The following is a 21,540-nucleotide window of genomic DNA, read 5'->3' on the forward strand; positions in this document are numbered from 1 at the left end:
AGCAGTCAAAGGTGATCATGTACATTGAGAGATCTAAGCTAGGACTACAAAACACACACAATATTCATGTGTTCGTGTGGGCAGTGCTTAGTAGCGAGAGTTACGACCAATGAATGTAGAGGATTCGCGTGGTCTCGAGTGCTCGCATTCGCAACAGATCATTGAATGAAGTGAAGTCAGCCGCACACGCTGCCTGGTGGCGCTTAGGTTGATTACTAAACGCTCGTTTCTCCGTGTACCTCACGGCATGTGCTGCTACACTTCCTATTTCCCCTCGCCGTCCGTCTCTCTCGAACCAGAAGCTTCCGAGATGCGTGGTTTGCGGGGCGTCGCGAAGGATCTACCGCAAAGGCCCCATGGATGCAAATCCGCGTCGAAGCCAGCACTCCATCAGCAGCACGCCGCGCAGCTCGAATGGCTGCTGGACTTGCAAACTCCGTCGCAAGAAATGTGACGAGCAGCATCCCGCTTGCGACATCTGCACTGCTCTGCGTATTACTTGTCATGGTTACGACCCTGTGAAGCCGGAATGGATGGACGGTGGAGTGCTGCAGGAGGAAATGAGTAAGCGGATCACGGGGGTGATTAAGGAGCACAATAAGACCTACGGCCGCCGAATGGAACGCATGCTCGAGCCACACTCTGGACAGAATGGTTGGCGTTCTATCACCGAAGGTGGCACGTTACCACGCCCGCTCCAAAGCACAGCATTCATCGACGACGAAGGCCCCGTGTCCACGAAACCCTCCCATTCACCGATTGGCCTGGTTTCGAGCACTCAATCGCCAAGCTCGACCGAGGACCGACCAACGAGCAGCTGTACTACACGCTGCTCACTTGCCCCTGCATGGAGTCTATCACTCACCCGGTCCGACAACGTTCTCCTCTCGTTCTATTTGGAGCACTTACTCCCATTCATGTTCCCCTTCTTCCGTCCATCTCTGCACGAAGGCGGTCGGGCATGGCTCCTGGAGCTGATGATCAACAGCCCAGTCATGCGACGCGCGACCTTGTGCCAGAGCGCGTATTTCTTCCCGCTTCTTGTCATGGGTCGCGAACCGGAAGTGGAGAGTGTGCTGGGGCAGACAAATGGGGCCTTTGAAATTCTAAGGGCGGCACTCGAGCTCATCGGCGGATCCTCCGTTGTGGAACATCTACATGGCACCGTCAGGATCTTGGCGAGCATCATGCAGGTCCAGCGCTTCTTCATCGCCCTCTCGAGCTTCGAGCACTGCCAAGCCCATCTCCATGCGGCTCTGGCTCTTTTCGTGCAGATACTCGACAGCGTTGACGCGGATGACCAGCCTGCGGAACAGGGCACGAGCTTTGACATTGTGATGAGTCGCCTTGGCCCGCCAACCGAAGTCGTCCAAGTATCAGGTTTCCGCGTTCCGAGCGCAGAACAAACCGCTTTTCGTTTCGCGTCTTCTCTCTTGATCCTGGATGACATTGTTGCTAGTACCGAGCGCCAGGAGGAGCCGAAGCTCTACAGACATCACAGAGAGCTCCTTGACCCAACTACAGCTGCGGGTTCGGCCATCAAGGTTGAGCATGTTGTCGGATGCCAGAATTGGGTCTTGCTACAGGTGGGCGAGACGGCAGCGCTGGTCGCATGGAAGAAACGGTGCAGAGAAGATGGTGACCTCGATGTCATGGAGCTAGTCCGTCGTGCCGCGGACATCAAACACGCCCTCGAGAGTGGGCTCGCCTCTCTTGAACTGGCTCCAGTGGACCGTGGCCATGAAAGAAACTCCAGTCTCGCAGACATGTTCGCGGCAGACTGCTCACTGGACCCCAGTGCAACTGCCGCTTCTGATTCCGTCCTTGCCACACGCATATGGGCGCATGCAGCACTCATCTATCTATCCATCATGGTCTCCGGCTGGCAACCCTCCAATGCCACCATCCGGTGCCACATAGCTAGCATCATGCAGCTCACGAGTGACCAGAAAATCTCGACTTCGCTATTGAGGACGATGGGGTGGCCGCTGTGTGTCGCAGGTTGCCTCGCCACGTGCGAGCAGGAGGCCTTCTGGCGGTATCTGCTGGGGAACCTTCAGCCGGCCGGCGCTTTCGCGCCGCTGAAAAAGGCATTGCAGTTGATGGAAGAGGCATGGGCTAGTAGAGACTTGCCGGGCAGTCCCACCGATCGAGATCTTGCTACTATTTTCGCGTGTCGCGAGGAGCTTGTGTTACTTGTCTGATAGACATACAGGGTTGATGAAGGTTGGCCCACAATCAACTAGCGGGTTATTCATTCCCACAGCAGCGAATACGTGCTAAGACCGTGTCTCCCTCTCGCCCTTCCACTCTCGATGATCGTCTCGATTAGGATACTCCACGTCCGGAAGATCCTTGTGCAAAAACCGACAAAGCGGCTCCCATCCACCAGCAGTGGGAAACTCAAGCAACCTTTCCCGCGGCGTCTTTGCCCTCACCAGAGCCTCATAGCTCCTTAGGTACTCCCTCCCGTAAGTCGCAAAATCGTCTTTCCAGCAATACTTGCGATACGCGTCCCGTAAGGGCTGCATGGGACTCGGAGCCTCATCTTCGCTTCGAGGCCGGCCAAGTGTGGACTCCATTGATCTGAACCACGCATCCTCGTCTCGCTGCAGCAGGATTACTTTCGCTTCGGGATACAGCTGGATGAGGTCTTCGGCGAAGATGGAGGCGGGGAAATCCGCCAGCGCCTTGTGCACGTTTCAATCAGTCCCTGATCCTTGATCACAAGAGATCTACTCCACTCACATCAAAGTCCCCCAGCAGCGGTTCAAAGTCCTCGCGCCGAAGCTGGCGAGGCTGCTCACCGAATCTGGCATGCAACAAGTCCGCCCATTGCCGCGCGTGTCCGTTTTTGCCGACTTCCCGCATGTGGTAGACACGCTCATATCCAAGGATTATGAGAGCGTCCGCGACCGCTGTACTGCCCATCAGTAAGTGCGTACCTGCAAGGGTATTCTGGCTTACATTGCGTGCCCATGCGCGGGGGGCTCAGGACCAAAACTCGAGGAGCCATTTTTGCTGGCGACAGTGCTTCGGAAATGAATCGTCTGGTATTTCCACTACCCGCAGTGTCCTCGTTCGCATAATGAAGAGTCGGTAAGCTGCTCGCCTTCCGTCTTCTTCCGATCGTCGCAGGGCTGAGAGCCTCGTGACAACCCCGCAGCTGCAAACCCTCCGGCTAAACCCGATGGTCGCAACATGGCCTTCTTACCTGCGACCCTCCATACAATGCTTGCGCTCTATCAGCCTTATGACAAGTAAATGCAAGAAGCTGGGCAGAGACGGCAGCATCAGGCAATATTGAAGCACCCTGCCCCGCTCGCCTGTCTATTATTAAATTCCGCGGGCGGCTCAGCCTCAAGGGCAGCCATTGAATCCTAACACCACGAAACAAGCCGACCTTCGCCTCCAAGCCCCTCAACGTTACGGTGCGCGCTGGGGAACGTCACTGGATCCCCCGGAGCTGAAGGCCTGGTAATCAACCACGCTAGGCTGCTTGCAGCACCTGCTTCAGTATACGGCTGGAAGGGGGTCGCTACAGTCCCAAGATAGCCAAGATGGCCCTAGACGCCCATGGCGGGCGCGGGCGCGACGATCTCGGGGTCCAATCACCTCTGCTGGCATTGACCAGAGATTAGAGGGATATGTTCCCGTCGATGGCCAGTTTCTAGTTCTTTCTCCTTCGCTGTTCATTGTTCTCAGCGAAGCCAAGGGGGATATCGCAAGCATTCGGCAGCATGGACCCAACCGCTCAGCCAGGTGCGTTGTTAAAATCAACAGGAATGCCAGATTGGGAGGATCGCGCTAATCGATACACATACATAGGACCGGAGCACCACAACGGAGCGCCAACGTTCGTAATCCGCGCGCAACTTCCTGCCTCCCACTGACCAGACTCCAGCGAGTTGGAAGCGGCCCGGAGTCCAGCAATGTCACCCCCGCCGACCTACGGGGCTGCGCAGGCGATTCCCCAACCGCACGCAGAACACTACGGGATGCAATACAAGAGCGATACTCGACCCATGCCGTCTCCACAAATGCAACAAGTCCACAATGGTCAGCCGTACCAGCGGCAGCAACATCCAGCTCAGTACACCCCGCACCCACAACAACAGTACAACATTGCAACCCCAATCCCGAATCTCGGCATGTCGAGCATGCCCGTCGACTGTCCGAATTGCGGGCAGCGTAGCTTGACCAAAGTCGATTATCAGAGCGGAAACACCACGCAGTGAGTTTGACTCCTCCCAATGAAGCGATGTGACTCCCGCATCTCATCCCCGAGCATTTCAGCTGACCCGTGTGCACTACCGCAGCGCATGGGCCCTCGTCCTCTGCTGCATCACCGGCTGCCTCTGCTTCATCCCGTACCTCATGACTAGTATGAAAGACGTGCAGCACCGCTGTGGGAGCTGCGGGTGCTTGTTGGCGACGTGGCACAAGAGTGGGAATGTGGAGGTGCATGCGCATCCTTGATGGCCCAGGCCAGGCTTTCGGGTCCAAATACTGCAGATACCCGTATTTCTTCCAAGTTTTCCATGCTTCACCAGAATTGGAAAATTGGCCTCTAGTCAGTCTATTGGCAGACTCGAGGAAGAAGTCGGCCAGCCGCTTTGGAGGAGTGTGACGTCCTCCCACATCTGCTTCTGCATCCATGCCGTTGTCTCCCCGGAGCTGTGTGCAACGGCGTCAAATCAGATCGCAGATTCCGCCAAGGTCTTGACCGAGGACTGCACTCGTAGCCAGACCGATACCGAGGACTGCACTCGTAGCCAGACCGATCCCAACGCGCGTCGCCATTCCAAGTTTCCAAGGAGTTTTCTGAGTAGCCGCGAAGGCCTTTTTCAAGCCTGTAGTTAACTTCTCTTCATGCAATGATTAAGCTCGGCCCCACTCCCCGTAAGCATACACGCTCTACATGCAATACCTGCTCGGATGGGAATAACGACCTCCTATCCACACCCGGGATCGAGTCTGGAGCAGCTCGGCCGTATCACTGCAGTTGCACACCCGAGACACGCCTGTACCCTCCCGTTCTCCATACCCGAATGCATGCGATCAGCTCTCGTACCCGCCCTCGCTTCACTGAGGAGGTTTTAATAAGCATCGAGGAGAGTGTAGTCAGAGAAGCCCGACTACCCAATCCATCCAAAACTGGCCGATCTCCACGCGCCAGACCTAAATTTGATTGAAACGACGGGGTCCCCCGCGAGCTGTCAGCATGGCAATCCGCCGCGCTAAACTGTTTCCATTTCTCTTCTCAGCCTTACGCGTGCCTTGAACGCAGGACACCCGACGCACGCAGGAGAAGGAAGAAGGGGTTGCAGGGTTCTTTCAGCTTTGCGGACAGCGAAGAAATCAGGGGGATATATTCCCGTCAGGTATCGGTTTTCAACCTTCCCTTCGTCGTTCATCGGTCCCTTTTCGTTCATTGTCCCTGTTGTTCTTCAGCATCAATCCAACCTTTACATCAACCATGTCCGGTGAGTTCAATCCAGTCAAGGAAGCCAGTCCTCTCAAGACCGCGCTAACGGACATCACCACACAGGAAAATAAGATCCCATCGCAGCGATGACGTTCGTCCTCCAAACAAGCGCAACACGTCAGAAGTCCCTCTAACACGTGCGTCCCCAGCGAGTCGCCTCCAAGCTACCAAGCAGCATCCGGGACTCCCCAATTCTCCGCAGAAAAGAATGGAATGCAATACACGAGCGACCCTTCGCCGGCAACGCGAGAAGTCCACAGCGGCGGCCAGCACAGCAAGTACAGCCAACAGCCACAAGGCCAGCACAGCAAGTACAGCAGCGCCACCCCGATCCACACCCTCGGCATGTCGAGCGTGCCTGTTGATTGTCCAGGCTGCGGGCACCGCGCGCTGACGCAAACCGATTTCCAAGCGGGGAAAACGACGCAGTCAGTTTTGCGACCGAATCACCCCCTTCTGATGAAGCTGTGTGCTTTGGCTGACTGATTGGCTATTCGTAGTGCATGGGCCGTCGGACTCTGCTGCCTTACGGGTGTTTGCTGTTGGATTCCGTATGTTATGAACGGCATGAAGGATGTGCAGCACCGGTGCGGGAGTTGCGGGATGCTGCTGGCTACGTGGCATAAGAGCGGGCACGTGGAGGTGCATGCGCATGCTTGAGCGCGCTGTTGGCCGGGCTCAAGGTTTCAGATTGTGTGAATAATGGGGGGGTGTCAAGTCGTTGTTGTGGTGTTCTCTGGTCGATTGAAAGAGAAGGTGAGAATGCCTCGACTCGATTATCAGGTAGTCAGCATCGTTTTCTAGGACGTTAACAATACATCTGTACACACAAAGCATCGGGGTATCACAGTACCAACAAACATTCGCCGTCCCAGTCCCTCAAACCGAAGAAGGCAGAAACAGAACCCCACCCCTTTCATACACCACTAAAGAAGCCAAAATCTAACATTCCAACGCCGGAATCGAAAGCCCATACCCACACGTCCGCCCTTCCGTATCCGCCGAATCAACCTCAACGCGCACCGCCACATCCAACCCAAACCGCCCCGCCAACCCGGTCTTCTGAATGCCCTGCGCAGCAGCATGGCTCGCGCCCGCGCCCTCTTCGCCTTTGTGCAGCGCTGAGCGGGGATTACTTGCGGGCGCGAAGGGCGCGGCGGCTGCTGCGTGGTTGCCGTTTGTAAGCGGGTGACCGTTGGTGGTTGGTGCCGCTGTTGCTGTTGCGGCGGGAGATGGAGAGTGGGAGTGTGATTCTGCGATGATGGCGTAGTTGCGCGAGGGCATGGTGGCGTGATTGTTTGGTGCGGATTTCGGTTTTACGCCTTCGCCTTCGCCGGGCTGCTTGTCGAAGAGCTCCAGTAGCGTCTCGTCCGTCTCGTCGTCTAGATGGTGGATCTTGTTCCGGCGCGCGAGCAAGTTTGCCACCGCTGCCGGGGGCGGCTTGTTAGTAATAGCGCTCGAGACGATGTTGGCGGTGAAGCGAAAGTCCTTCTCCACGGGGATGTGCAGGTCGGGATTGCTGTAGAAGCGGCCGAGGGCGGCGAGGTGGACGTCGCCGCCTAGGATGGTGACGCGCACGGAGCGGGATTTGGCGAGCTGTTGGATGCGGAGGACGAGGTCTTTGCGCTCTTTTTTGTGCTGGTGGGCGGTGTAGTGGTCATCGAGCTGGGAGGAGCGTGTCAGTTGGTTTGCTTGTATGATGTGAAACAGTCCATGCACTTACATCGTCTACCAAGTCTACAGAGCCGTCGAAGCTGTTGAAAAAGCCGCTGGCGATTCCAAAGCGCTTATTGAGGAATTTGATTGGCCCAATCATGGGTGATTGCAGGATATTCTCGAGCCATTGCAGGCGAGGGTATGCGATGGGAACACCAAGGAGGAGAATAAGGTGTTTGATCTCACCGTTAGAGGCCTGAAGGGCGGAAGAGATACGGTTGAAGAAAAGGTCGTAGGTGTCGGGGTAGTTGACTTGATGGCGGGTGCGCTCGGTGCGAGCGTCGATGCCGGCAAAAGCAATGTGCTTGCCGAGCTGGCAGTACATGTTTCGACTGCACTCTTCAACGTACGGGCCGGGTCGCTTGCCGAGGACGTAAGATGGCCCTTCGGATTGCTCTTGCAGCACGAACGCTTCCTGCGTCTGGACGGCCGGGGCGGGAGTGTCGGCTTGTCGGGAATGGTGACGCGAGAGCTTCTCCCTCATTCTAGAGTGATGGCTGATGGATGTGGTAAAAGAGGAGATCGGGGGAGCAAGATGCTGCTGGAATAGCATGTAGTATTTGTGAGCGACGCCGCCAATGCCGCGGAAGACGGGACACTTCATAAAGTGGTCGGTGTATGAGCCGAAGCCGTCGATGATGTCGTGGTCGTCCCAGATGTTGAGTTGGGGAATCTGTGCGTTGGCGACGGCAAAGGCATCGGTGGAGTACCATTTAACGTAATTCTCAAAGTAGTAGATGTCGCACTTCACGCGCAGGTCTTCGCCAAAGGGATAGTCACGCCGCTTGTGAGGGTTCTTGATGTCGGTCCACTCCTTGAGAGGGCCTTCGGTACGGATGCCATCGTTGTAGATCTGATCACCACCGCCAATCATGACGTGGAAGGGTTGTTCGGTATGCACGCGCATCACATCCTTCCACAGCGACGGCCCTTTCCATGTGTTCATGTCTGTACCGACGGAAAAGCCGTTGCAGGAGTGGAACATGATGCGCATGCTCTCATGTTTGGAGGGGATCCAGAAGCGACAAGTCTTGTTGGGGTTGATGTGACTGTGTTCTGCCGGAGCGGGCACCATGTTTGAGATGTTGTACTCCCACTCCGACTCGTGATCTAAGAAAGGGACATCGATGGCGTAGCGGAAGAAGGCCTTGCGCGAGTCTTCGTATAGTCTTTCGGGTTGAAACGAGTGCGAGTCGGATGGGCTAGTGGCGGAGCTGGCGGAGCGAAGGGAGAGAGGTTGTGGATGTTGTCCGGGAGAGGTGACGATGAGCACGCTGCCGTGCCAGATGGGAGAGGAGGTGTATTCGCCGGTCATGTGGCGATAGTTGAGTAAGGGGCCACACATGACCTCGCATTGCTGCGAGGAGATGGGCACTCCATTCGTCGCCATCTTCTCGTGTCTCTCCAGCTCTTCTGCCGTCAGGTCTGCTTCCAAGGCTGCTCTTCAAGGCTGCGCGTATACAGTTGGCTCCCTCGAGAAGGAGATGGAGTGGTAGGGTATTCTAAATATGTTGAAGATGGGAGGAAAGAGGGAAGGTGGGAAGGAAGCTGAGGGAGACGACGCGCCTCTGGCCTGGCGATTCCTTGGCCGTCTTGGCCTGCGTAGTAGTCCATCCTCAAAAGTTCGCGAGTGACGTCTGAGCGTCGCTCCAATTGCGATCGCCCTCGCTGCACATGCTACGCCACCCGAAACTCTAAAACCAGCCCAACCACTTCACCTCATTCTTCCTCCCTGTCGTTCGCTACAACAAAAGCAGTCTCAACCTCAACCCTCCGAGTTGAGGACCTATGCCATTCACTTCCATCACACATATTGCTCTGAGTCCGTCTCATCTTCAAACACCTCCACAACCCCTTCCTTCCTGCCGACCCGCCCTCCAGCCTTGCCACACTTGCTCCTCCCCATCCTCCCCGCCTTCTTCTGCCCCTCTTCCTCGCCCCTCTTCCCACTCGTCTTCACAACTCCAGTCTTCTCTCGTGTAGCCGGCCTCGCAGCCTTCTTCTCAACCTCAATCTTCTCCATCTCGCGCCTCTCCTGCCCACGAGTCCGGTGCGATCTAATCTTCGACGCATCCACCGTCTGCATGTCGCGTTTGCGTTTCTTCCCAGCAGCGTTTTTGATAGGAGTTTGATCGCCGTTGTCTTCGACATCAGCGTCGGAAGCCTTTTCGACTTCGGCCTGTACCGGGGTATCCGTCATGGCATGGTCATCCCCTTCGCTGCTTCGAATCGCCGGGGTCTGATTGACGCTCTCCTCGAAGTCACCATATCCACTCGGCCCCGCCTGCTCCTCCCCATCCACCGAAGGTCGACCACTCAGCAAACCATCCATCACCTCCGCCGCCGTGTTCATCTCAGGCGCAGCGGGCGACGATGCTGGAGGCGAAGCGAACATCCCAAACTTCTTCGGCGTCAGGAGTTTGCGCTTTGGGCTAGGTTCGTTGATTCCCCGCGACGATGCTACTCCGCTTGTCGCAGTATTCGTGTTGTTTGTCTTGGACGTAGCGAATTCCGCAAAGATGCTGGTGCCTATATGTAGGAAGAAAAATGAGATCAGTAAGTGAAACAACCAAGTGAAATTTTGTCAAACTCACCTCCCTCTTTCCTCCCCTTTCCCTTCACATTCACAACCTCACCAGCTTGCTTCACCAGACCAACCGGCGAGAAGAAGCGAACATGCTGCACAATTCCACCTTCTCGCCTCTTTTTCTTCCCTTTCTGGCTGTCAAAGTCGTCATCGCTGCTCTCTTCATCACACCGATCGTATGCCCGGCCGATTTCGTCTTCCTTTTCGCTGCTTCGCTGGGGATACACGTCTTCGTAGTAGGGGAGTGGGAGGTCGTGGATTGTGCTGGCGTTGTTGTCGAGCACGCGGACGCGTCTGGGCGGTTGCATTGTTTTGGTCGATATCTGATGACCGGAGTTGCTGAGTGTGTGGTATTAGAAAGGGGAGAAGATGGATGCGAGCGGTCTTCTAGAAGGAGGTGTGTGAGCAAATAGTGAGTGAAGCTTTCCAAGTGAAGGCAATCAGCGTGAATGAAGAGAAGCAAAATGTGAATTATTCATTCCCACGCTCTATGCAAACGCCCACGCTTTATGCTATGTCTATTCGTTCAATTAGTCGGGTATTCTATTTAGTTGTGATCCAGAAGTCTATTGTCGCTCTATATCCGGAGGCGAGTGAGAGACGGGAACCAGCCAGGTTATGGAGCATGGGCGACATATGTCTCCAGCGCGCCCGAAATCGGGCTCGTGTGGTGTTGGCAATTAGCGTAAAACACCCGCAGGTCCTTGGCAAGGTGGAATGGTCTCGAAGTATCCATATCGCTTCAACGCTCGAAGTCGGCATCCGTAAGCAACTGGTCTGAAGTTGGGACCGAGAAGGGCAAAGCCGCCTCATCGATGATTCTCCGCCTTCTCCATCCCACTTGCATCCAGGAAGCGATCGTCGTTGTCTTCTTGACCAGGAGCAACACCAGATCCACTCCCACTGGATTTCTCCCTTAGTTCCTCCTCCTGCTTCTCCAACTCTGCCGGGTCTGGAATGCCCGCCTCCTCATCTAATTCCCTCTCTGCTTCCTGCTCCGTACTGGAACTCCCATGCCTGTCTTGCTCTTCATTCGACGTCTCTCCCTCGCCCTCAGCCTTGCTCGGCGTAGGAGCGAATTTACTGCGCTCCCGGATCTTCTTGCCGTACTTGTAGAACAAGAACGGGATCGGGGCGAGCAGACATCCTACGCCGGCGATGAGACTTCCTCCTCCGCCCACGCCAAGGGCTTCAAACATGTAGTTCGTGAAGAGGGGCGCGGCGGCGCCGGCGGCGGAACGGGCGACGGTGTTGGCTGCGATGGCGGAGGCGGCGTACATCAGGTAGCTGTCGGTGAGGTAGTTGAGGTAGGCGACGAAGATGAGGAGGATGGAGGTGGCGAGGAAGACGCCTGCGAGTGTGGGGATGATCCAGGGGACGACGTTGTATTCTCCTGACCATGCGAACCAGAACCTAGAAGGAAGCTGTCAGCGAACGGGTGGGAGTGGCTTGGAGAGGGGATTCGACTTACATGGTTATTGGGAATAGGATGCCACCGAGCATAGCCATTGGCAGTCGGTCTTCCGGGGTCAGTTCGTGTCCGGCTAGCATTTTCTTCTTATTCCTGTGCGAGTCCCAAAACACGTAGGCTCCGCCGAGCCATGCGCCGAGCGCGGTTCCAATTAGAGGCAGTTCGCCGACACCGGAATTCCAGCCTCGTTTCTCCTGAAAGACGATGGGATAGATGGAGAAGAGCATGTAGAGCAGACAGTACACCACCGAGATGTAGATGGCGATGAGGAGGGAGATTGGGTCGAAGAGGATGATCCATGGGCGGGTTAGGGCGACTTTGTAGATGCCCATCAGTGAACGGTCGGTAGCCTCAATGGGTGCCTTGACGTCTTCGTAGCCCGGGATCTTCAACTTGCGGATGCGCCGGGCTTTGTGGGCTAGAGCAATTGACGGGAGGGTTTCGGGGATCGTGAACATGAGAAGCATCGTCCCGAAGCTGAACCAGATGAGGACGTAGAAGGTCCATCTCCAGTTCTCGGTAAGCTCGAGAAAGCCGCTAATGACTGGACCGAGAGCGGGTCCGATGAAGGTCATCATGGCGAAAAGGGCCATTGCGCTTCCTCGCTCCACGGGACCCCAGAGATCGGCAATGATTCCCGGAGCATTGGAAAGCGGCGCGCTGGCGAAGGTGCCTGTGATGAAGCGGCCGACCAAAAGCCCAGCAAAGCTATTCGTAAAGGCGCAGAGGAAGTTGAAGGCGAAGTAGCAGGTAAAGGAGATGTAAAAGATCCATTTGCGGCCGTAAAACTCGGAGAGCGGCGCCCAGAACAACGGGCCAAAGACATAGCCGAGCAGGAAGAGGGTGACGACGAGGCCGGCAGCCTCCTCGGACACCTGGAATTGCTTGCTGATGCCCTTGAGCGTGCCGGACGGACTGCTGGAGGCAAAGGTGGCGTTGACGACGAGCAGGACGGAGACGATGGTGATGTACCATCTGCGTGCCGTACTCCAGTTCTTGGGATTCTTTTCTTAGGATTAGCAAGTGCTTCGTCTCACGTAAGGGTATTGGGTAAACCAGGTCCGGTGCCTCTGATCAATCGCGCGAAGTTGCTACCAGTGGCAACTGCACCGCGCACAGGCAGTAGTATCGCTGCGATTGGTCTCGAAGCAGCGCGACAGGTTCTCCCTAGAGAGTCTTACTTCGATGTCGTTGACCGAGAACTGAAGGTGTCCGTGTTCATCTAAAGCAGGAGCACCAGAATCATTAATGCCTGCAGAACGGTACGGCTTGGCGTTCGTCCGTGATATCACGCGACTGAGCCGGTCCATTGTGACGCGCGCAGTCCACTGAGGGTGGGAGAGTGTAGCGGTGGATGTGTGGGAGAGGAAAAGAATGTAGGCAAAGACGCGATTAAGAGCAGACGCATCGGGGTTTCGAAGGCACGAACAACCCGGCGTTCGTCATCGATTCGGTACTCGGCACGGCTGTTTCCAACAGATCCGCTCTAGTCCGCAAAATTTATGCTGACTAAGACAAGGCGAAGGCCTCTCTTCAAGTGGCGAGGCTGCGTCCAACGCCATGTGAGGATTCGGAATCCTTGACACTTGAGGATATCCAGTACTGGAGAGGTCGCATGACAGTTCAAATGTATTCTATACACTTTCTGTGGCTGTACGTGTAAGGTCTATGCGTCTTGATTCCCTTCACTCTCCCGTACAATCCCGCGGACAGCACCGTTTGGTGAAGGCTCTCAGAGGCCTTCGAGTTCGTCGCCTTCACGGGGAAATGCCAGTGTGCCATGGCGTATATTCGGCATCGACGCGCCGTAGCCACACAGCCCACGCGACTTGGGCAATGCGAAAAGGTTCTCCTCGTTTCCCGGCGGTTGGATCGTCGACGTAGCGGCCTTGTCGTCCCATTCATGAGGACCGCGCCACTGCGGGCTTACATAGTGTAGCCGATGCTGTCTCGGTCGGGTGTCGTCGTGTGCTAACGTAGGAAGCAGGCGTGTCGTGCCCCAGATGATAGCTCGATATCGGTGAGCAGACGATTCGTACTCACGGAGCACCATCCCTCTCTTTCCCTCGCCTGGCCTCGGACGGCGTCAAACCGCGCACCACCACCTCCACCGGCTTCTGCGACTCCTTGCGCTCAAATCCCATCAGCTGTCCAACAAGCCCCGTAGGCTTGGGAATGGGGCACTCGTGTCTCGGTCGTCCACCTTCATTCTCATCCACCGTACGCTCCGGCACTCCGTCCATCTGCTTGACCCGTCTCTTTTTGACCCGGCCAGTTCCATTCTCTCCGCTGTCGGCGAATTGTCGTCGGTCCACGGGACATGGTAGAAGATGGGGGAGGGCGACGACGAGGAAAGAGACGGCGAGGGTGGTTGTGAAGAGTGTGCTCGTGCCTCGCGACCGCGGATGCAGAATGTGCATGTCGGCGGTGTGGAGGCGAGCGCTGTGGGAATGGCGCACCGTGATTGTCTGCTTGGAGTGCGAGAGTGGTGGTTGTGATGGATGATCCTTAGAGCTTGCAAGATTAAAGGCGGTGAGCGGAGAGGGCGGCAGAAAAAAAGCGGACCTCCGCCGACGTCTCCACGAAGTTTTGAGAGCAAGCAGGACACTGTCTCTTACAACACCCTCGACCGCAACACCTTACCGCTGCTCTCCATCAGCCTCCCCCTCTCGTTGCATCCTGTGGCATCAACATGGCAGAGGTTGCGTCCACCGCGCCAAGTGCGCCAGCACCTTCACAACCCTCCGACAACATCACTCAGTATGCGAACCAGGCAGTACGGCGCTCGGCGAAGCGAACGCGAGAAGTCTTCGCAGCAGACTACGGCCAGAACTCAGCACTACAAAAACCCTCTCAACCCGCCATCGCCCCTCCCGACCCCTCGCCCTACGACCGAGCACGACGAGCCAACATCGCCTCGCGCATCAGCAGCGAATACGCGGACGTAAAGGAACTCCCAGCAGTGCTCGCACAAAAGCAAGCAAATGCACAAGCTGGCCTGGCGGCGCGGCGGAAAAAACCAAGAGCCGACGAACAAGCTAGCGATCCGCAAATGGCACAGATGATTGCTGGCATTTCCAACAAAGCGCAGTCGAATGGCGCGAGCACGAATGGCACATCCATGGCTCTCACGCGCATCGCCGGCACCGCGGGAGCAAAAGCACCGCCCAACGCCCATGGACCGACTCCACAGCGCAACACACCCTCTACAAGCCTCGTACGCAAAGACACCGTCCGCTCGCAACGACCGCAATGGCACGCACCGTGGAAGCTCTTCCGCGTCATCTCCGGCCATCTAGGCTGGGTGCGCGCCCTAGCAATGGAACCCGGCAACCAATGGTTCGCCTCCGGCGCGGGCGACCGCACGATCAAAATCTGGGACCTGGCCTCAGGGACACTCAAACTCACGCTCACAGGCCACATCTCCACGGTACGTGGGCTCGCCGTCTCTCCGCGCCACCCCTACCTCTTCTCCTGCGGCGAAGACAAAATGGTCAAGTGCTGGGACCTCGAGACCAACAAGGTCATTCGGCATTACCACGGCCATCTGTCGGGTGTGTACACCCTGGCGCTGCATCCCACGCTCGACGTCCTCTGCACCGGCGGGCGCGACGGCGTTGTGCGCGTCTGGGATATGCGCACACGCTCTAACATCCACGTCCTCGGCGGCCACAAGGGCACAGTATCGTCGATCGCCACGCAAGCTACGGACCCGCAAATCATCAGCAGCTCGCTCGACAGCACTATTCGGATGTACGACTTGGCAGCGGGGAAGACGATGGGCGTGCTCACGCACCACAAGAAAGGCGTGCGAGACCTCGCCATCCATCCAACAGAGTACACATTTGCATCAGCATCACCGGGTCAAATCAAGCAATGGCTATGTCCAAAGGGAGACTTCATGCAAAACTTCGAAGGCCACAACAGCATCGTAAACAATATCTGCGTCAACGAGGATAACGTGCTCTTTTCCGGTGGCGACAATGGCAGCGTGGCGTTCTGGGATTGGAAGACGGGGCACAGGTTTCAGTACGAGGATAGTATTGCGCAGCCCGGGTCGTTGGATGCCGAGGCGGGCATTATGAGCGCGACGTTCGATTTGACGGGTTTGAGACTGATTACGGGCGAGGCGGACAAGACGATCAAGGTGTGGAGGCAGGATGAGAGTGCGACGGAGGAGTCGCATCCGTTGGCTTGGCAGCCTACGTTGGGCAGGCAGAAGTTTTGAGGCAGCAGTATGTAGTGACGAGATACCCCTTCTGCGGACGCACAATGCAACCGTCCACCAAGACCCGCGAGCGGCCGTTTGGCTTGATCTCGACGACTATGCCCGGTCTTAGTAAGAGGGCGACGACTGCCATCTCCGCGCCATCAGAGCTGCCAGCCTGGAGATGCTCCGCTGTGCCCGACAGCTGATACGGCACGATCTCCTCTACCATCCTGCTGCAATTCCCATCCAGGGCGCTTAATCCGCATTCATGCCCCCAATCAAATCCCCATCCTTGACGTCCCTCACCACATCCGCAATGCACTTCAGCCTCGCCATAAGCTGTCTGAACCCCGTCCCCTCCCTCTCCCCCTGCTCCCCATCACTCGAACCCCAAGCAAAATCTCGCGGGAACCATGCATCACTTGCATCATCCCACTCCACCATCTCGCCAATCTTCAACTTCCCGTTCTCGGCAAATCGGGTGTCCCAGGCTGTACAAAACACGTTGAGATTCCAGCGCGGCTCATGCATGCCTGGTGTGGGGGTGTTTGAAGCGGTAGACGCATTGCGGGTGCTTGGGACGAAGTATTGCGACCGCGTGAGCTCCAGCGTGTAATCCGTGGGGGGTCCGGCGACGGAACGAACATTGAAACGGTAGCTCGTTCGCTGCTGCACGTGCTTCAGACTCCCGCCGTAGTGTTTGTAGTTGATGAATAATTTGTCCGAAAGCTGCTTCCTGGCGGCCTGGTCGTTGATCTGAACATCTTTGGCGAACTTGGCCAGGGATCCAGGGAGGCGAGCGTCCTCTACGAATTGAGAGGCTTCGATGCCGAAATGCCATGCCGTGCCGGTGTTGAGGTCCGAGAGGTTCGTGTCGAATAGTTGGGTCGGAGTGTCACCGTCTCGCTCGAGGCGAGTCCACTTCTCGGAGGTCATTTCAAGGTTCTTCGTGGATGTGGTAGTGGACTCGACTTCTTGCCAGCATTTTGTCAAGCAGAGAGGGCCCGCTTCGTCTTCGAAGGTGAAGATGGCGGAGTAGCCTGGTTCTACGTCGAACAGGTCGGTAACTTGATTGTCCTCAGGCTGGAGCAGGTCGGTTGATGTACGAAGGAAGTGGAGGACGGCATGCTCGATGGCGGTATCCCCTATTCTGTAAAGTCGTTAGTCGAGCTTCAATAAGAAGGGGGTCTCGCGTCTCACTCCTGAGTGACTGCAGCTTCAAATTGCGACATTTGGATCATTCTCTCGTACTCATCGAGCTCGTACACTCCAATGCTTGGATTCTTGTACTTTAGATACTTCAAGGCCAGAAAAGCACCTAGGCGGATCCGCATTTGTATGTTGCCGCGATAGTAGTGGAGCTGCTTGAGGGTGTCCAAAAGTGAAGTGTGCACTCGCTCTTCATTAATCGCAGTCTGTCTGGCGAGGCGGCTGGCGTCCTCAGACTCAGACGAGCCCTGTGCGCGAGGCCGTTGGCTAGCTCTCGGAAACCCGTCGTCAATGTCGTCAACGGGTGGGCGCTGATATGACTCCAGGGACACGTGAGATGGCAGGCGAGATGGCAGCGCGAGGGCGTGGGGCCAATGCAGCAGGTATCGGCGCACGGGTGCAATCTGTCGTGCAGCAATCTGGAAGCAGGTCCTGCGGAGACGGAGGAGGCCTTGCTTCACATTCTCAATCGATCCCATGACTTGGAACACGTTCTTCTCCTTGACAAAGATGATATGACAGCGGCCGTCCATGCGGAGAGGGTCGAGGGCTTCATGGCTGGATCCCAGCACCTCCTCAGGGCGACATTCTTCGATGGGCCAGTGGAAAGAGCCGATTGCACCGAAAGTGACGTTAGGATCCGGGTAACGGCGATAGTTTTGCAGTTGCAGCTCTTTCTTCCACTTATTCTCCAGTGCTTTGCGCTGATCTGGCGTTGGAGACGAGATTTTGGGGAATTTGGCCCTGAGCCGCGAGTTGCCCGAGATGTATTGGTAGTAGTCTTTAGCCCAGGCGAGGAGGGCTTGCTTCGCAGCCTTCACGTCTGGCATATTTCCCCAGATGCCGAAAACAGTATTGGGTGTGTTGTTTCGGTCGGACTCAGCGAAGACAAAGGTGGCATGTTGACGAGCGATTGACTGGTATGTTTTGTCCTGAAGTACAAGATCTGTCGGCAAGTTCACATAGTCTTGAGGACGCTCTCGATTGCGCCACTTCTGTTGTGCTTCATCATCGCTGTCCGACGCCAGCCGGGGTGGATGACGTTGGCGAGGAGATTGGGCAGGATGGGCAGGTAGGTCAAGGAGGGCAGGGTGGGCAGGTTGGGGACGATGAGTGTTGTGTTGCACGACCGGCTTTCGGGGCGAAATAGACTCTCTCTGTCTCGCTTTTTCTTGCTTTCTGCTGCTGGTTTTGACAGGTTTCCAGTCGCCATCGTCAACTTCGATTTGCTGCGCAGGGGGCTGCATGCTCCACGCGAGTGCATTTCTCCGCTCGTAGTCCTCCATTTTGGGAACGGGATTGGGTCGGCGATAGTGGTGTGAGTTGATGATGAAGAGGGAGAGTTGACAACTGAGCGGAGGTTTGGAAAACTTCCAAAATGTCAACAGCAGAGAAGGAAGGTACGGCTGTGAGCAAGGAAGGAAAGAGCGAAGGAAGAGAAGGAAGGAGCCGGTTAGGCAAATCGAGGGTGCTGATGAGTGAAGTGCTTGTCACAGCGCATCGCATCGCATGACACACTCGGAGCAAACGGCAATGTGGGAAGCAGCAAACATGAGAGAGCGCGTGGAGGTGGCGGTCGCATGAGATTCGCTGAAGACATATGCAGCCACCCGCGCAAACGGAGCTGGACGGTCTCCGTTGTGTGGTGATGTACGCAGGGTCTCACGGATTAGGATGTCTCCTACCACAGTAAACGAGACTGGAGAAATCATTGTTATTTCAGTGGTAGCTCGAAGGCGTCTCGGAAACGAGCGCAGAGCCGACTCGGTGACCGCAAGGCCTTCGCCGCCGTCGACATGTCGGAGAGGTGGCTTCATCGTCTCGTAGCCCGTGTGTAGCGTTAACGGCTTTCGACCAGGTATAGTTGGCCGATTTGTCGCATCCCATTGTCAAGTTTCGCAAGAGAGCCGCGATGCGATCATTAATAAGTAGCGTTTAGATCGACCTGTTCGTCGAGATCATCCGAAGCCGGCGATTCTGAACCATGCCGCCCAATCGGGCCCAAATTTGACGCGCGCGCTACGCGTCCCCCCCGCAATTACGCGTAGCATCGTTTTTCAACATCCCTCGAAGAACCACACACTTGACACCCAGCAATGCCTCCCAAACGCAAACGAACAAAGCTCGAGCAAGCGAGACACTACCTCTCCGGCGGTGGTGTGCTCCGCGAAGACTCCGACGACGAGCTCGGCATCGAAGACCACCCATGGGAATGGATCTACGAAGACGAGACCAAGGCCCGCATCGTCGGCGCCCGCATGGGCAGGTTCGAGGTGCACGCCGGCGATGTCGTCCTCTTGAAAGCGCCTGTCAGCAACGAGGCGTGGCTTGCCATTCTATACGACTTCATCGAGAACCGAGTGGAGGATGAGGATGGTGATGTGGAGGCGCAGAAGAGCGCGAGCATGATGTGGTTTTCGTCGGAGAAGGAGATTCGCAGCAAGAAGAAGAGGGTCGACTATATGCCGAATGAGCTGTACATCACCGCCAATTTCGACGAGAATCCGCTCGCCACCATTAATGGCAAGGCCAAGGTTGTTTCGCCAGAGGAGTTTGCGAGACTGTATCCTTCGGGCAAGATTGGGAAGAATTCGAAGGATCTAGGCAAGACTTTCGTCTGCAGAAGAGGTGTCAGTGTGCGTACGGCAACATATACGGAAGAGTTCAAATGGGAGGATGTGTATGGTGGACGAGAAGACATGGACAAGCTATGCGAGATGGTGCAGAGTCAGACGATCAAGACACGAAAGCGAAAAGTCACCAAAGGGACAACAGAGCAGAATCTGGATGAGTTTGTCGTCGACGATGAGGATGTTGATGGACCGGCGACCCCGAAGAAGAAACGAAAGCTGGGTGCCAGCACGCCTACTTCATCCAAAGCCAAACAGCAGACACCGCGCAAAGTTCTCACTCCCTCAGGACGCAAGATCGTGACCAAGAGGCCTCTCCATTTCACGCCCCTCGGCACTCGACTCCTTTCGCCATCGTCCACACAATCGTCTCCGTACCAGATTGCACGATCCACTCTGCACGTCTCTGCCGTACCGCATGCCCTCCCCTGTCGCGAGTCGGAATTCGAAACCGTGCACTCTCATCTCGAGGCAGCCATTGCTGCCGGCACAGGAGCGTGTATCTACATCTCCGGTACTCCAGGGACAGGCAAGACGGCTACAGTGCGCGAGGTGGTGGCTTCCCTCCAAGCAGCCGTGAGCGAAGAGCAACTCGACGACTTCTACTTTGTCGAGATCAACGGGATGAAAGTCACAGATCCTCACCAATCATACTCGCTGCTATGGGAAGCGCTCAAAGGCGATCGCGTGAGTCCCTCGCATGCTCTCGATCTGCTGGAGCGCGAGTTCAGCACGCCCAGTCCCCGCCGCGTGCCCTGCGTGGTCCTCATGGACGAACTCGATCAGCTCGTCACGCGCAACCAGGGCGTCATGTACAACTTCTTCAACTGGCCGCAACTCCGGCACTCCCGACTGATCGTGCTCGCAGTAGCAAACACCATGGACCTACCGGAACGCACGCTCTCCAACAAAATCAGCTCCCGCCTGGGCCTCACACGCATCACCTTTCCAGGCTACACTCACACCCAGCTCATGATGATCATCCAGTCGCGCCTCGAAGGCGTCGGACAGGTAATCGTCGACCCCGACGCAGTGCAATTCGCCAGCCGCAAAGTCGCCGCCGTCTCAGGCGACGCACGCCGAGCGCTCGACATCTGCAGACGAGCAGTCGAGCTCGCCGAGCAAGAAAGCCTCTCCACCTCCGACACAGGGAAGGAAAATCAAGCACCCGACACACCCAGCAAAACCCCCGGTCGCCAGCAGAACCCGCTCCCCTCCAACAACAACAAAAAGGGCATCGTGACCATCGCGACCATCAAACGCGCCATCAACGAAGCCACCTCCACCCCTCTAGCAGCCCATCTGCGCTCCCTCCCGCTAGCATCCAAAGTCTTCCTCGCAGCGCTCCTAGCCCGCCTAAGAAGAACAGGAATAACGGAATCCACCCTCGCCGACGTCCTCGACGAAGCGCGCAAAATGGGCCTAACATCGCAAAACAAAGCAATCGACACGTACCTCCTGACACCAGACACCACTCCCAATCACCCTCGAGAGGAGTTCACTGGCGCAGAAGCGCACACCACGCCTTCGAAACGTGGCCGCCCGCCGAAACCCAAGGATCCGGAGAAGGCGGCGCGAGTGCTGGGTTTGGGCGCTGCGGCGGAGGAGCTGGCCGAGGCGGGGATTGTGGGGTTGGAGGCCAGGCATGGGGGGCGGGTGGGGAGGGTGCGGTTGGGGGTTGGGGAGGAGGAGATTCGGGGGGCGTTGAAGGAGGATGAGGAGGGGAGGGGGTTGGGGTTTGGGGGGTGATGGTAGTCTGCTTGGGACTTCTCATGAGGCAATGATAGAGGAGTATGAAACGCTCAACACGCTTCCATTAAAAGCCCAGACTCAGCCGAGTCGTGCAAGAGAAATGCTATCTACTGAACTTCGTTATAGCCATGGATACTCGTAGCGCACGTGGGGAGTGCGACTTCGCACCGCGAGAAACAACCACAATACTCAGGTCCAATGCTCGCTTCACTTCATTCCCCTCTTCTCCGCCGCTCGCTTTTACGCAATGCAATGCATTTCATAACCGTGATCTCATAGCCATATGGACAAAAGAAAGCTCTTCTGGAGACAAAACAAAGAAAAAAAGGCTCAAGACCTGGGCGCAGGACCCATAGGATCCCACTCCGCCAGCCCATGCGCCAAACGCTGCAAAGGATTTCTGTGCTTCTCGTCATGCTGGTCGTCGTCGTCATGATGCTTGTGATGATGAGAGGGCTTATGGTGGTGCTCCGTCGA

The 21,540-nt window shown here is 56.5% G+C and overlaps 11 protein-coding genes across 11 annotated transcripts; 5 read left to right on the forward strand and 6 right to left on the reverse strand.

Annotated features, from left to right (window-relative positions):
* Positions 1 to 626: 626 nt before the first annotated feature.
* Positions 627 to 2,204, forward strand: BDY17DRAFT_245724 (fungal-specific transcription factor domain-containing protein; the record flags this gene model as incomplete). The annotated part of the gene is made up of 1 exon (XM_033730656.1): positions 627 to 2,204. One exon carries the CDS (start codon positions 627 to 629, stop codon positions 2,202 to 2,204), a length of 1,578 nt encoding a protein of 525 aa, XP_033593444.1.
* Positions 2,205 to 2,241: 37 nt separating this feature from the next.
* On the reverse strand, positions 2,242 to 3,233 carry BDY17DRAFT_88581 (uncharacterized protein). The gene is made up of 3 exons (XM_033738798.1): positions 2,968 to 3,233; positions 2,749 to 2,918; positions 2,242 to 2,690 (listed from the first exon to the last, which is right to left on the reverse strand). Exons 1-3 carry the CDS (start codon positions 3,014 to 3,016, stop codon positions 2,280 to 2,282), a joined length of 630 nt encoding a protein of 209 aa, XP_033593445.1. The 5' UTR covers positions 3,017 to 3,233; the 3' UTR covers positions 2,242 to 2,279.
* A 10-nt stretch (positions 3,234 to 3,243) lies between these two features.
* On the forward strand, positions 3,244 to 4,785 carry BDY17DRAFT_292291 (LITAF-like zinc ribbon domain-containing protein). Its single transcript, XM_033732793.1, has 4 exons — positions 3,244 to 3,762; positions 3,829 to 3,856; positions 3,905 to 4,234; positions 4,320 to 4,785. Exons 1-4 carry the CDS (start codon positions 3,741 to 3,743, stop codon positions 4,477 to 4,479), a joined length of 540 nt encoding a protein of 179 aa, XP_033593446.1. The 5' UTR covers positions 3,244 to 3,740; the 3' UTR covers positions 4,480 to 4,785.
* Positions 4,786 to 5,334: 549 nt separating this feature from the next.
* On the forward strand, positions 5,335 to 6,286 carry BDY17DRAFT_88632 (LITAF-like zinc ribbon domain-containing protein). The gene is made up of 4 exons (XM_033738799.1): positions 5,335 to 5,486; positions 5,552 to 5,579; positions 5,638 to 5,916; positions 5,989 to 6,286. The coding sequence occupies exons 2-4, from the start codon at positions 5,575 to 5,577 to the stop codon at positions 6,146 to 6,148; spliced, it is 444 nt and encodes a 147-aa protein (XP_033593447.1). The 5' UTR covers positions 5,335 to 5,486; positions 5,552 to 5,574; the 3' UTR covers positions 6,149 to 6,286.
* A 144-nt stretch (positions 6,287 to 6,430) lies between these two features.
* On the reverse strand, positions 6,431 to 8,594 carry BDY17DRAFT_308235 (uncharacterized protein; the record flags this gene model as incomplete). Its single annotated transcript, XM_033735185.1, has 2 exons — positions 6,431 to 7,153; positions 7,212 to 8,594. 2 exons carry the CDS (start codon positions 8,592 to 8,594, stop codon positions 6,431 to 6,433), a joined length of 2,106 nt encoding a protein of 701 aa, XP_033593448.1.
* A 414-nt stretch (positions 8,595 to 9,008) lies between these two features.
* BDY17DRAFT_308236 (uncharacterized protein) lies at positions 9,009 to 10,099 on the reverse strand (the record flags this gene model as incomplete). The annotated part of the gene is made up of 2 exons (XM_033735186.1): positions 9,009 to 9,733; positions 9,799 to 10,099. The coding sequence occupies 2 exons, from the start codon at positions 10,097 to 10,099 to the stop codon at positions 9,009 to 9,011; spliced, it is 1,026 nt and encodes a 341-aa protein (XP_033593449.1).
* Positions 10,100 to 10,600: 501 nt separating this feature from the next.
* On the reverse strand, positions 10,601 to 12,572 carry BDY17DRAFT_245412 (major facilitator superfamily domain-containing protein; the record flags this gene model as incomplete). Its single annotated transcript, XM_033730629.1, has 3 exons — positions 10,601 to 11,204; positions 11,263 to 12,266; positions 12,444 to 12,572. 3 exons carry the CDS (start codon positions 12,570 to 12,572, stop codon positions 10,601 to 10,603), a joined length of 1,737 nt encoding a protein of 578 aa, XP_033593450.1.
* Positions 12,573 to 13,223: 651 nt separating this feature from the next.
* On the reverse strand, positions 13,224 to 13,766 carry BDY17DRAFT_88644 (uncharacterized protein). Its single transcript, XM_033738800.1, has one exon. The coding sequence runs from the start codon at positions 13,680 to 13,682 to the stop codon at positions 13,302 to 13,304; it is 381 nt and encodes a 126-aa protein (XP_033593451.1). The 5' UTR covers positions 13,683 to 13,766; the 3' UTR covers positions 13,224 to 13,301.
* A 117-nt stretch (positions 13,767 to 13,883) lies between these two features.
* BDY17DRAFT_292298 (WD40-repeat-containing domain protein) lies at positions 13,884 to 15,843 on the forward strand. Its single transcript, XM_033732794.1, has one exon. The coding sequence runs from the start codon at positions 13,955 to 13,957 to the stop codon at positions 15,488 to 15,490; it is 1,536 nt and encodes a 511-aa protein (XP_033593452.1). The 5' UTR covers positions 13,884 to 13,954; the 3' UTR covers positions 15,491 to 15,843.
* A 695-nt stretch (positions 15,844 to 16,538) lies between these two features.
* BDY17DRAFT_88696 (uncharacterized protein) lies at positions 16,539 to 18,184 on the reverse strand. The gene has a single exon (XM_033738801.1). It carries the CDS (start codon positions 17,965 to 17,967, stop codon positions 16,669 to 16,671), a length of 1,299 nt encoding a protein of 432 aa, XP_033593453.1. The 5' UTR covers positions 17,968 to 18,184; the 3' UTR covers positions 16,539 to 16,668.
* Positions 18,185 to 18,777: 593 nt separating this feature from the next.
* Positions 18,778 to 21,060, forward strand: BDY17DRAFT_321640 (origin of replication binding protein; the record flags this gene model as incomplete). The annotated part of the gene is made up of 1 exon (XM_033736661.1): positions 18,778 to 21,060. One exon carries the CDS (start codon positions 18,778 to 18,780, stop codon positions 21,058 to 21,060), a length of 2,283 nt encoding a protein of 760 aa, XP_033593454.1.
* Positions 21,061 to 21,540: the final 480 nt, after the last annotated feature.

Source organism: Neohortaea acidophila, assembly GCF_010093505.1.
Source record: "Neohortaea acidophila strain CBS 113389 unplaced genomic scaffold BDY17scaffold_2, whole genome shotgun sequence".
In the NCBI taxonomy this organism is placed as follows: Eukaryota; Fungi; Ascomycota; class Dothideomycetes; order Mycosphaerellales; family Teratosphaeriaceae; genus Neohortaea; species Neohortaea acidophila.